Source organism: Camarhynchus parvulus, chromosome 2, assembly GCF_901933205.1.
Source record: "Camarhynchus parvulus chromosome 2, STF_HiC, whole genome shotgun sequence".
In the NCBI taxonomy this organism is placed as follows: domain Eukaryota; kingdom Metazoa; phylum Chordata; class Aves; order Passeriformes; family Thraupidae; genus Camarhynchus; species Camarhynchus parvulus.
The window spans coordinates 144,505,718-144,517,913 of record NC_044572.1 but is presented as its reverse complement, the minus strand read 5'-3'; the positions used below and the strand labels follow the sequence as shown (position 1 = coordinate 144,517,913).

The 12,196-nt window shown below is 37.0% G+C and overlaps 1 protein-coding gene across 1 annotated transcript in view; it reads left to right on the top strand.

Annotated features, from left to right (window-relative positions):
• The window catches only part of ZFAT (zinc finger and AT-hook domain containing), a 77,002-nt gene extending 65,181 nt beyond the window's left edge, over window positions 1–11,821 (top strand). Inside the window, exon 16 of the mRNA XM_030971913.1 lies at window positions 10,595–11,821. Within this exon, the coding sequence (XP_030827773.1) occupies window positions 10,595–10,834 (240 nt within the window). The 3' untranslated portion in view covers window positions 10,835–11,821. The remainder of the gene's footprint in view (window positions 1–10,594) is intronic.
• The last annotated feature ends 375 nt before the right edge of the window (window positions 11,822–12,196 follow it).

The following is a 12,196-nucleotide window of genomic DNA, read 5'->3' as shown; positions in this document are numbered from 1 at the left end:
AAATAATTTTCAATTTGAGGTGCCTGTTGGGTTCAAACATCAAGGCTTTTGCTCAGTATTTCCTCCTCACAGGTGTCTGCTAATTTCCATTTTTCATTCTCCTCTCAGTGTTCTTTAAACTCTGCTCATTCCTTCTCTTTCAGCACAGCTCTTTGCTTATCCCTTTCCCCACTGATTCACTGGGGTCTCTGCACTCAGTGGTTGACAGGTGAGGGAAGGAAGGTACATGTGAAATTTTAACTTCTCAAAGAGTTTAAGTAACTCTTTTTATTTAAATGGACCAGAACTGATTATTCTGAGTGCTGAAACTAACTTTTGAGTTCAGCATTTTTTGTAGTGTTTTGAACATTGAGTTCATGAGAGCTCCACAAAATGTGAAGTTCATGGTCTGTGAAGTACTTGGATAATTCCTAAGCTTACTGCCCAAATGTCACAAAAACAAGGCAGAATTTGAAGCCAGAGCATTTTCAGATTTCTTTTGTAATACTTAACAGGTATTTTGAGTAGAAAGTATGTAAGAGTTTAGGGCTTTTTTGTAGAGTAACATACCCAAACTTGAAAGCTAAATTTAGTCACTCAGAGACAGTGTGGTCCAATTATGTGCAAGTTTCAAAAAACCTTTTATAGTACAGCCACTATCAACATGCATGCTGTGCTTTAGAGATTACCTGTTTAGGAGTTGAATGCAGTATTAGTAATTGGTGTTTGTCAATATTATTGAAATTAGTTCTTCCCTAAAGAAGCTCATCTTTTGAGGCTGTTGTACTAAAGGTATAGGAGTAAGTGGCTGCTGAAGGAGAGCTGCCTAGAGAATGTTTTGATATCTGAGTGTTAAACTTTAAATATACAGGTATTAACTCTGATCAATATCTGAGTCATCATAAAATCTATTGACTTCTTTGTTGGACACTGAATTTACTGGTAACTTTTTCTAAGTAAATATTTCTATTCCAAATTAATTTTCTTCTTCACTTTTCAATCCATATTTCTAGCCTTTTGAGTTTGCAGACTGCTAAGCCTTAATCACTTCTTTTTCCCTGTATACATCAGTGACTCTCAGTGATATCAAACTCTTACAAGCACCACTCCTGTATTAAATGAAATATTGAATTCTCAGAGCACAGAATCTCTTTGTTAATTTTCTTTTTATGTCCCCTACCCCCTCCCTTTGGAATCTTCTACATTTTTAAAATTTTTCTTTTTGTTTTTCTCTTTCCTTTTTTCTTTTATTTTTCTATAGAAATTGTTTTTTTGTCATAGTCTGGTCTGTTATACAGCTGTAGTTACTTTACAGCTCTTGTCTTCCAACCAGAAAATTGCTCCAGAGTTTCAGGCACACCCAATTTTAATCTGAGGGAAAGAAGTCTTTAAATGTTATTAGCTTGACTTTAATATTCCCCTATTAGAAACTGTCAGGTTTTTTCTTCAATGCTGAATTGCTTTCTGTGGGATATCCCTTATTTGTAGCTATGACTTGATTGGGTTTTAATTATCATAGGTTCCTAATTGTTAACCTTGAAGTGACCTTTAGATATGTTCATATTTCACTTTCCTACTGGAAAATGTATTCCACACTTTCTTCTGTGACCTTCAGCTTCTCTTGTGGATTGTGAGACAAAGAATTCATTCAGGGTGTCAGCAATCTATCAACATCATCTGTCACTGAATTTCCACTCCTGCTCTTTAATGGCCTCACAGAGTCCTTGCTTAGCAGCTTGGGTCCATTTTTTCTTTCCTTAACAACATTTATTGTAATTGTCCTGATTTTTATGCTGTTTGTTTTTTTCTTTTTCTCTAAGGACATACATTACCCATTTCTTAAATCAGTTCTTACTTTCAAGTCTCATTTTTAGCTAGCCCTTGCAAGTTTCCTTCATATTTCTCTTATTTGCACCAAGAAATTTCTTCTCATTCTAAACTACTAGAATGTTTCAAAAGGATTTTTTTCTTTTTGCTGTGAATGTTACACTATAGTGTTCTATTTTTGTCTCCTCTTTCCTCCCTGGAAATTTATTTCTCCCACAGCTGTCCTTGTCCTTACTTTTAACTCATAAAATTCCCATTTACACTTTATCCTTAAAATCTTGTATAAATCCAGCTGTGTCTCTCAGTAATGCTGCTATGCTCGTGCTTTAGCCTTTCCCTAACCTGTGTGCTCACATACCTTCAGTGTGCTGTGCTTGTAGAACTTCAGGTTAATGCAAGAATTTTGCCTCCAGAAACAAACTCTGTATTTATCCCTAAGTCCTTTTCAGCATCTTGGAAGATATCTGGTGTATTAATTAGGTCTAAATGGTGTAATTTTAAATTTGTTTTCTACTAGGTCACAGGAGATAAAGGATACCATGTTTGAGGGGTTCTTCTGTTAAATTATTGTTCTGCTTGTAGTTTTACTGCAAGTACACTAAATTATAAATACACATTATATTGGAGGTGAAGTCAAGATCAGATTGTCCTTCACAGCTCCTGAATTACATGTCAAGAACAAAATTTCAATTCTGACTTAGGAAACTTTTTATTTCTTGTTTATACGAATGATTATATTAAAGAAAAGGCTTTGACAACATAACAGTAACCAATTCCAGCCAGAATTGGGATTCAACTTGCGATTTTAAACACCAAAATGCAAAGTTAGCCCTGCTTAGCTTGGATTATCTTTGGTAAATAGGAATCATTGCTGGCTCTGTTAGAGTCACGTGTATGAGACCTTTCCAAGGTTTTGTCTGGAGCCTGAAATTATTTTCTCTTAATTTTGCCTGTGAGTTAGTATACTAATCTGTTATCAAAGTTATTTTTTCTAATTTGGGATAAATCCAGTTGTGTGAGCTCTGGAAATATGCAGCTGCTAAGGAATGTAATATAAATATCTCATCAAATGCCTGAGGGAAAAAAATTAGTAATGTGAAGTTTTACCAACATGATCTGAGACTGGCAAAAATCCCCTTTGAAGGTTTGATCACAGTGTGGCAGGAGAAGTCCATCCTTGTTCAGTTACTAGGGATCCACTCTGGATCTCTCTGTCAAAGAGCTGATGAAGATATTTCTTCATAGCAGGACATTTGAGTTGTTCTGCTCTGCTTAAAAGTGAAAAAGGTAGAAAGATGGGGAAAAGGAGAGAGAAAAGAGTGCTGAGTTTGAAGAACAGCTAGGAAAGAGGCTAATAAATGCATAGAAAAGCCAGGAATGCTCTTCATAGTGGATGGTAAATACAGGCAAGAGACTGGGGAGAAAGGAGTTTGGTGGGAAGAGCACATGGGAAGGTGAAGGGACTGGAGGGGTAAAACAGAACACTTCCCTTTCTGCACATTCCGCTCTCTGTGTCCTGTTACAGATGTACTTTTGTCCTTGTGCCTTAGGGTGGAGATTGATTCATTTGGTTTTTTTGTTTATTTTACTAGAAGAGGCTGTTCAATCCATTATTTATAGGGGTGGACTATTTTCCTGGCTTACATGCCAAGCATGAGCAGTCAGGCCAGTATCACCCCCCCTTGATTTACAGTCTCTGCAGGCCTGTGCTCAAAGATTGGTTTTTCACACAAAGTCTGTGTGTTAACTAGAATAGAGATAGTGTTTCACTACAAACTGCCTTGATGTTTAGTTGTTTCTTTCAGATAGAATGTACATCAGACAAGGATATTAATTGTTCCATTAAAAAGTTTGTTCCAAGTTAAACCTGTGTTTGATTTAAATACTGAGTTTCTTGTGAGGAAATATCAGCCTCATAAATGAACAACCCTCATATGTTATTTTTTGCAGAGGAGATTCTTTCAGTGTGTAGTGCTGTAAGTAACTCTCCAAGGAAACAATATTCAAAGTGCATATTCTTGGTTTCACAATATGTGAAGAGTATCCTTAAAAGCTTAGTTCCTGAATCCCTCAGTGCATTGACCAGAGCATCAGAAGTGTTTTCTCTTCTTGGTCTGTGTCCATCAGCTCTAGTTTCTCTTCTAGTTGCTCTTCCATTTCTAGTGTTTGTTAGAAGGAATGTTCAATGGCAGCAAGATGCTACCTGATTTAATTAATTTATTTTTTTCATAAATGCAGTTTATTTCTTTTATCAGATCTCTTTGATGCAAAGAGTAGAAAGCATCAAATTTTTCATCAAATTACTGCTACAGAGCAGTAGAATTTTGGATTGCAAACCAAAGGTTTAAATTGGTATGCACTGTAGTAACCAGTTAAATTTGGTTGCATGTTATCTCTTTTTCAGGGTTTTCCTCATTTAGATAGTGATGGACAAATTTGCTGGTAATTTGGTTTTTTCTTAGGCCTGTGATACTGCACTGGGTTTGTGTGCTCTAGAACCATCACTTACAGCTCTCTCTGAAGATGGCTGAGAAGTTTGTGTTAATCACTAATCATTATTATTAACCACCAAGGTGATTATATCAGCCTTTTCTGCACAGTTGTTCATCAGAAGCCCACTTTATTTCTCAACTCTGTGGGATGTCTTTTCTATTTTTCAAGTCAGAGAGCTGATTTCCTCCTCAGGAACATTCTTGGGCCCTGCCTGCAGTGAATACCTAAATGGTGCCAATTTGTTCTGAATGATGACTCCTCTATGGTTTCCCATTTCAATCTTTTAGCTACAATGGTTGCCCAAGCCATCATTGTTTTATGCTTCAGTTAGCTCTGATAATCTTTTTTCTGACATTCAGAGCTTATGTTTTATCCCTTTTGTATTCTTTCAGAAAAAAACCTCAAAGATTACTTTCCTCTTCTTCTCATTGCCTTCTCTTATCCTGTTTACTTGATGTTCCTTTTTATGCCACATCAAACAAAATCTTGTTTTCCTTTCCTGGATTTTTTACTCCTTTCCAGCTTAGAGTACCATTTCTCATTAGCTGTAAAGATTTTGTCTCTACCTTTGCTCAGTCCATGAAGATTTAGTTACTTATTACTTTTTTCAAACAAACTTCTAATGCCTTCTTCCATATTGTGCTTAGTTGTGTGGATTTTTAATGAGGAGCAATTTGTACCTCATTGTCTTCTCTCAATTACTTGTCAAGAATATGATGGCAGCAATTATCTGTGAATAGGCTGTTGTATATTGACACCAGTGCCTGGCACACTGAACTACCACTGTCTCATTTATGTTTTACTCTCTCACCTCCCCTTTTCTAGGTCTGCTTGCTTTGTCTTGTTTTATGCTGAAATGATACTGAAATTATAAGGCCTTTGGGGCATGAACTTCTCTTTTCATGTAGCATAGCTGATACAATCCAGGTCCTGATCCAAAGCTACATAAATATTAACAATAAAGTGCAGTAGTTGGCTGCTGAATTCTCTTTCTTTTCCATCCACTCAGAAAGATGAGAGAGAACTGATGTTTTTACTACTTCCGTAGACTGAAGTGAAAGGTTAAATCTGTTTCTGAAAAGGATAGTAACCTTTTTTAAACTTAGACATAATGTGTTCTGGAGAATAAGTATATCAGCTATTGCAATAACTAAACAGATCTCTATCAGAAGATAACCAGAAAATATTGGATTTCCATTTGTGTCACCCTTTATTTTAGTTGCTTTTATCCTTTTATTCTGTGATCTCTTCAGGCTCCAGTAAAAACCTACCATGGTAAGTCACTTTCTTCAAAGTGACAGCAGTAGGAAGGCAGAGCAAAGATTATACATCAGCTCAAAGCAGATCACAGAAAAGAATTTTATAGCATAGCACATCTTCAAAAGTAAATACCTATTATTAGCATGGCTGTCACATCAGAGGCTGCTGAGCATTGTGCTTCAGCAGCACACCTTGTATTTCAGTCTGCTTGGATTGGTCCTGATGTGATGATGGGTGCTGGTGGTAATCTAGAAAATTTGCCAGTACAGGCAGTTATGTACATGTTGATTGTCAATTTTGTTGTTGCTTTAGAACACAGAGCAGTCTGATGCTTCCTGAGGCAGTAACAGCAATGGAAAGTTTTAAATGGGGCAAATGGGGCTGAGGCCTTTGTTTCCTCAGCCTTTGAGGAGTTCTCATCTCTGTAATGTACAGATAAAATCTCAGTCAAGATCACTGTCCTCTTAGAGCTCCTAAAACAATGGCAGTGTTGCCATTCTGCCTCAAAAGGAGGTGGGGTGACCCAGCATTTTGCCAGATGAGTGCCATGTCCAGCCACAGTCCCTATGTTGGGATATATTCAACCAGCCAATTGCTGTAACTTTTTAAAAATCTTCATCAACAGTATGAAGATTTGTTTGTCCCCTTGCTGTTTTTATTTTATGCAAAGCAACTCTTTCATACTCAAGCCTCTTATTATTCCAAAACCATTATGCACCAGATTGTCTTTGTTTTGTAGCTCATTATAGAGATTCAAATGATCAAATTACAGAGTTTTCTGTGTGTCTTTTTCACACAATATAACTGTATGTAAACCAGACCTGAGAAAGAGTTGAAATTATTCAAATGATGCTGAACAAAGCTTATGGGCACCAGTGTAAGCTGACACATCACATATCCAGGTGCTCTCTGTGATCTAAAATGCTTTCACTTTAATCCTTTCTGCAGATATTTTGTATATTTTCGTACTAATATTTTATGATACAAATAGGAGCATCTGCAGCCTAGTGTAAGGTTTTGGAAATCTGAAAGATCTCTGTGATTAACTTTTCTGCTTCATGGTGAACTGAAAAGCAGCATTCAATCTGAAATAAAGAGAGAGATTCCACTGAGGATTTGGGGACAGGCCCAGCAAAACTATTTTGAGCACAATGGACCTGGAACTCCTGCTGACTTCAAGTAAAATTGAAGATATAACAGTATTTCACAAAATGAGCTCTAGAGTAAGGAAAAGGCTTTAGCATCTTACTGCAAATATTTTTTCTTATTCCTTTTCAGGAAAGGAAAGAAGTATGTTTTCCTCAATGGCTTGAATTCATTTATTTCAAATTTAAAAATACTTTCTTATTTTGAGAGGAGATTCCTCTAAGAGAGACCCATTTGTAATGAATACTTCCATGTATTTGGATGGTCCTTGGATATGTAAATTAAGAACATTTGGAATTTAGAGATGTTGAGCTTCTTATGAAAACATAGTGGTGAAAGTCCCATTGGCTTTTGCGAGAGACAGATTTAGTTAATAAAGAATATTTATGCAGGTACTGACTTGATTTAATGTGCCAGCTGTGTGTGGCTTCAGCTCCTTGCTGGCATTCTTTAATGAAGGATAAGCAGACAGATGCTTTTCAGCTGACTCTCAAACAGAAAAGAGGTCTTGGATGCTGCTCTTCAGAAGATTTCAGAAGCCAATAAAGAGAATTGAGTGTGGTGACTTCGTTCATTCAGATGGCAGCTGTCCCACTGTTTCATCAATTTGAGGGATGTAAATTAACATTTTGAGATTATTCCCTGTGGAACAATCTAATAGGAACCAAGCAGAAGCATGTAAACATTGAACTGATTTGAAATGTAAATATCCCAAATAATGTGGTGATTTGTCAAACTAAAAGGATTACAGATAGCTGTCCAAAAAAGATACTGGAAGCTAGAAACACCAGAAATAAAGGCATTAGTTTTCTTTACCCTGCATGACAAGGGTAATAAACCCACATCAATAAAGTCAGGCAGGGAGTTTAAATTAACTTTCTTTATTGACCATTTTCATTTCAAAAGGATATAAAACTGAATAAGTATTAAATTGCTGCTATTGAATTGAATGAGATTCTGCTTTAGTTTCATTTTTGTGTCAACTATGCTTTATTTATTTTCCTCTCTTCATTATTTATGTACATTCACAAAGCTATATTTAAAATTATTTATGGGTTTTGATTTAGAGTGACAACAGTGAGATGCATCTCATACTGTGTTGTGCATTCTTGCAGCTCTTAGCAAATGCAGTGTAATTTTTCTGGCCTGAGGCATGTTGTCAGAAGGGTTATGTGTAGTGCACTAAAACAAGAGGGATTAGTGTATATTGCATAATTATAGGGCCACATTTTAGACACCCCTATTTCTGTATTTGTTTGAGCATCTCTAGCATCAAGGGCTGTAATTGTGAGCTGATTCATAACAAGCTGTGAGATCCTAATTATCTAACTATTTTAACTGCAGCTTCCTATCTGAATTCAGTGGTGATTAGACTTTTCATGGCCTGTTGCAATATTCATTAGTAGATCTTGTCTATGTCCTTAACTTCCACAGAGCTGACAGTGGAGCAAGTACCCTCAGGAAAGAGGAGAGGACAGTTATGAAAAGGGAGTTTGGGATAAGAATTCACTAAAGCTCAGTTGCTTTCAGTAGGATTTAGGGTTTTTTCAATAATTAAAAAATAAAAAAGGGAGCAGCAAGAGACACAAGTTTACAATTCTATGTTTTTTTTCATTATTTAGCTCCTTGCTTTTCAGAGAGAGGCTCAAGCTTCCGTTAGTGAGGGGTGAAAGGGCCTTATAAAAAGAGCAAGTGATTTTTGACAGATAAGGAAAGGACAAGGGGGGTTGTTTATAAACTCAGAAAGGAGAGACTTTGATTAGATGTTAGGAAGAAATTCTTTATTCAGAGGGTAGTGAGACATGGGAACAGATTGCCCAGAAAAGTTGTGGATGTCCCATCCCTGGGAGTGTTGGAGGCCAGGCTGGACAGGGAGTGGGAGGTGACCCTGCCCATGGCAGAGGGGTTGGAACTAGATCATCTCCAAGTTCCCTGTCAATCCAAACCATTCTGAGTCTATTACTCTTTGATTCTATGATACCTGCATTTTGAGACAACATAAATTGTTCTTTCTGAGGCTGGTTGCAAATTTTACTGTGTCAAGAAAGATATCCAGCATCATCTATTTGTGTTGAGCTTGAACTTCAGCAGGAGCTGTTTAAAGAATATTTCAAATAAAACACTCAGATATGTTTGATAAAAGAAACAGAATGTGAAAAGGACTTCATTCCACTCCTGTATTTTTTCTCCCTATAAAATGAATCCTGTGCAGTGAAGGCAGAGTGGGCATTGGTGGGTACAACTGTGCTGCTGCTTTAAGGTCAGTGACAATGGCCAGATTCCCTTTAGATGTTAAACCTTTCACCAGATAAAATCCACATATATTTCATTCGTATATTACAGCCATGCTGACTTGGGGCCCTCTGAATAATTTAACACCTGGACATGCTTGTTATTGTTCAAGAAAAGGCTTTCTATAGCCTTATTAGTTGAGTGAAAGTTCAGAGTGCTGTGAAGTCCTAAGGGGCTTGTGAATCTCTGAAATCTTCTGACAGGTATTTTAAACATGAAATAGAAAAGTCAGAAGCAAAGTCACTGTATAACAAAGATAATGGTTGCTTAGGGAAAAAAAATAAATGAGGAAAGAGCATCAGGAAAACAAACATATAGAGTCTATTTTTCTCCTTGCTGGTCTCTAAGGGACCAACAGATCCTTGGATCCATTGTAGTTCTTCCCTTCTCTCCCACACCCCTCTTAAACAGCATTAATGATCCTCATTATATTTACTTGAATTTGATTGTGCCACTGCTGTTTACTTTTGATCCAGCTCCTAACTAAAAAAAAATAGTCCTTTCTAACTTCTGTAACTTGGATTCCACACTTCATAGCATCTACCATGTCTGACCTTTCTAAGATCACTTCAGAGTTCAGTGCTGCAGGAGCACACTGTGCTCCATCAAACAGAACCATGGATTCCTAGAATGGTTTGGATTGGAAAGGACTGTAAAGATCATCTCATTCCAACCTTCCTGCCATGGGTAGGGACACTTTCCCCTAACAAATGCTTTTGCATATGTCCTGCACACGGAAAAATTGCTGTTCCATTCTCTCCTTAAAAGTAGATTATTTTATCACTAACACTTTAGAGAATTTCTTCCACATCACTTACATTTTCCTGGTTTATTTATACTTGTCTGGAGTATGTTGCATAGGAATTTTATATGGGTCTGCTAGAGGATTGAGATTGGATTTTGCATTCTAGTATGTACTGTACTTCAGTAATTGACAGGCACTTGTATGAATTTGGAATTCAACACCAGATTGTGTTGCTTTTTAAAATTTTGACAAGAAGCAAAATGTTCAGTAAAAAATCCTTTATTTTCACTTGTTTCTGTCACTCTCCTTTCAATAATGTAAACATTGCTGCCTCACAAAGAGTAAGCCTTAGGAACCTATTTCAGTGATATTTATATTTCACATTTTTCTAATAAAATCCCTTAAGGTTTACAGTGAAATTTGCACTTCTAAGAGCAGCCATTGACTAGGGAGAAAGAGAAGGGTGGGTACAGTAGGTGTTTTCTCACATGGTTTTGGATGGGTTCTCAACTCAGTGCTACTAGAGGAATTGATTGAGCTCAGATTTATTTAAATAAAAACAGTTTTGAATGAGTGACTGCTGAGACATTAAAGCTGTCTCTAAAGACCAGTGTTCCTGAAACTTTGCATCTCTCTGTGCCCAGAACTGAGTTGCTGTGTTGGTGCTTTCACTATTCTGCCTAATTACACACTCATTAATCAAAAGTGCTTGCATTTTGTGCAAAACTGACATTTTCTTTCAAAACTATGCGATTGCTAATTTGTGTGCTGTATTTCCATTAATCATCACAACACCAGGTACTTCTTGGCAAGGTGGAATTTCTGTAAGCTCTCCCCTGTCTCCTCCCTCAGGTGAAGGAAGAGGAGCAGCCAGCCAAGCACACGCTGATGATCCAGGAGACGCTGCAGCAGGCGGCGGTGGAGCTGTCGGAGCAGCATCACCTGGTGGTGTCCTCGGATGAGGTGGAGGGCATCGAGACAGTCACTGTCTATACCCAGGGTGGAGAGGCTTCAGAGTTCATTGTCTATGTTCAGGAAGCTGTGCAGCCTGTGGAGGAGCAAGCTGTGGAAGAATCAGTGCAGGAGCTCTAGAGAGCAGTGCTCAAAGGAGATGATTTCTTGATTTGCCAAAGCCAGAGGTTTGGTGTTTTTTTGTCCCATCCAAAAGTGACCAAGCTGATGGATTTTTAGTTGATTTGTGAAGTGATATAACTGGTTGGATTGTATCAGTAACTTAGATGTATTATGTGCAAAACCTTCTCAGACTTTTTTTTTCCTAGAAATGCTTTTAAGGGAAAAGTATTCTTCCCCTTCTTAGAAGATCTCTCACTCGATTCCTGTAAATTCGCACAAATATTGTCTGTTCAAAACTGTGGTATCCCATGATAAAAACCGTCTGTAAAGATAGCTAGAGTGTCTGGAAAAGCCCATACATCCCATTTTATACATGCTTCATGTGTTCTTGACTTGTCTGGAAGCAAAGTTGTTTTTTCTATCATTTATAAGGGCCTCTTAGCTCCGAGTACATGCTTAGAAAGTGTCTGCCGAGTTGTGGATCTAGCCCAAACAAAGACTCAAGATTTAATTAGAAACACACCACAGATGGACTGTAGTTTATACCTGTGAGATGATCCTTTGAGTTTGGGAGGTATTTAAAGCCATATGTGATAATTCTGTGTATCAGTAGGATGACTGTTATTTAGCTATTTGAATACTGATAACTGTTTCCATCCCACTGAATAAATACCTGTCTAGTATCATAAGGTGAAACCAAAACTGTCAAATCAAGGAAATATTCTTTTGTTTTTAAGAAAAAAAATATATTCAAAAGATTTGTAAATGCTATAAGAGATGTATGTTCATATGTTTTAAACAGACATGCTTGTAAATATGACAGTGTGAAAAAATTTGTACAAAAAGCTTGAGTAAATATTGATGAGAATCAAGATATTCTTAATTATGCATGTACATAGTTCCAGATTTTTCTTCATGAATCTTGAATTGTTTCTGGTTTAATATTTTAAAATTTGAGCTATAAAATTATTAATAAATAAAAAATTGTCTAATGTTTTCTTCTAATGTTTCAATTTCTTAAGTATTGGTTTCCCTTTTGTAGCTAATTAAGAAGTGCTGGTGTGCATTGACTCTGACAAGTTATTCCTCCAGTTAGTAGTCTCTTACCAAGAAAGTACCACCATGAAATAAACGCAAACTTTTCTATGTGATTTAACTTATTTATGGGTGTCCTGGGTAAAAAAATGGAAAAAAGCTTTTGACTAAGTGGATACAATGTAGTAAATTGGTTGTCAGCATCTTCTGAGTCTGCTGGGTTCTCTTGGTGCTGGGCAAAATCAGAGTGCAAACCTGTGGTGACAGTTTCTCCCTTAGCTGTGGCAATGGGGAGCTTAAATTTGTTAATAGAATAGAGCTGAGAATTGCTTGACTTGGGTGGCA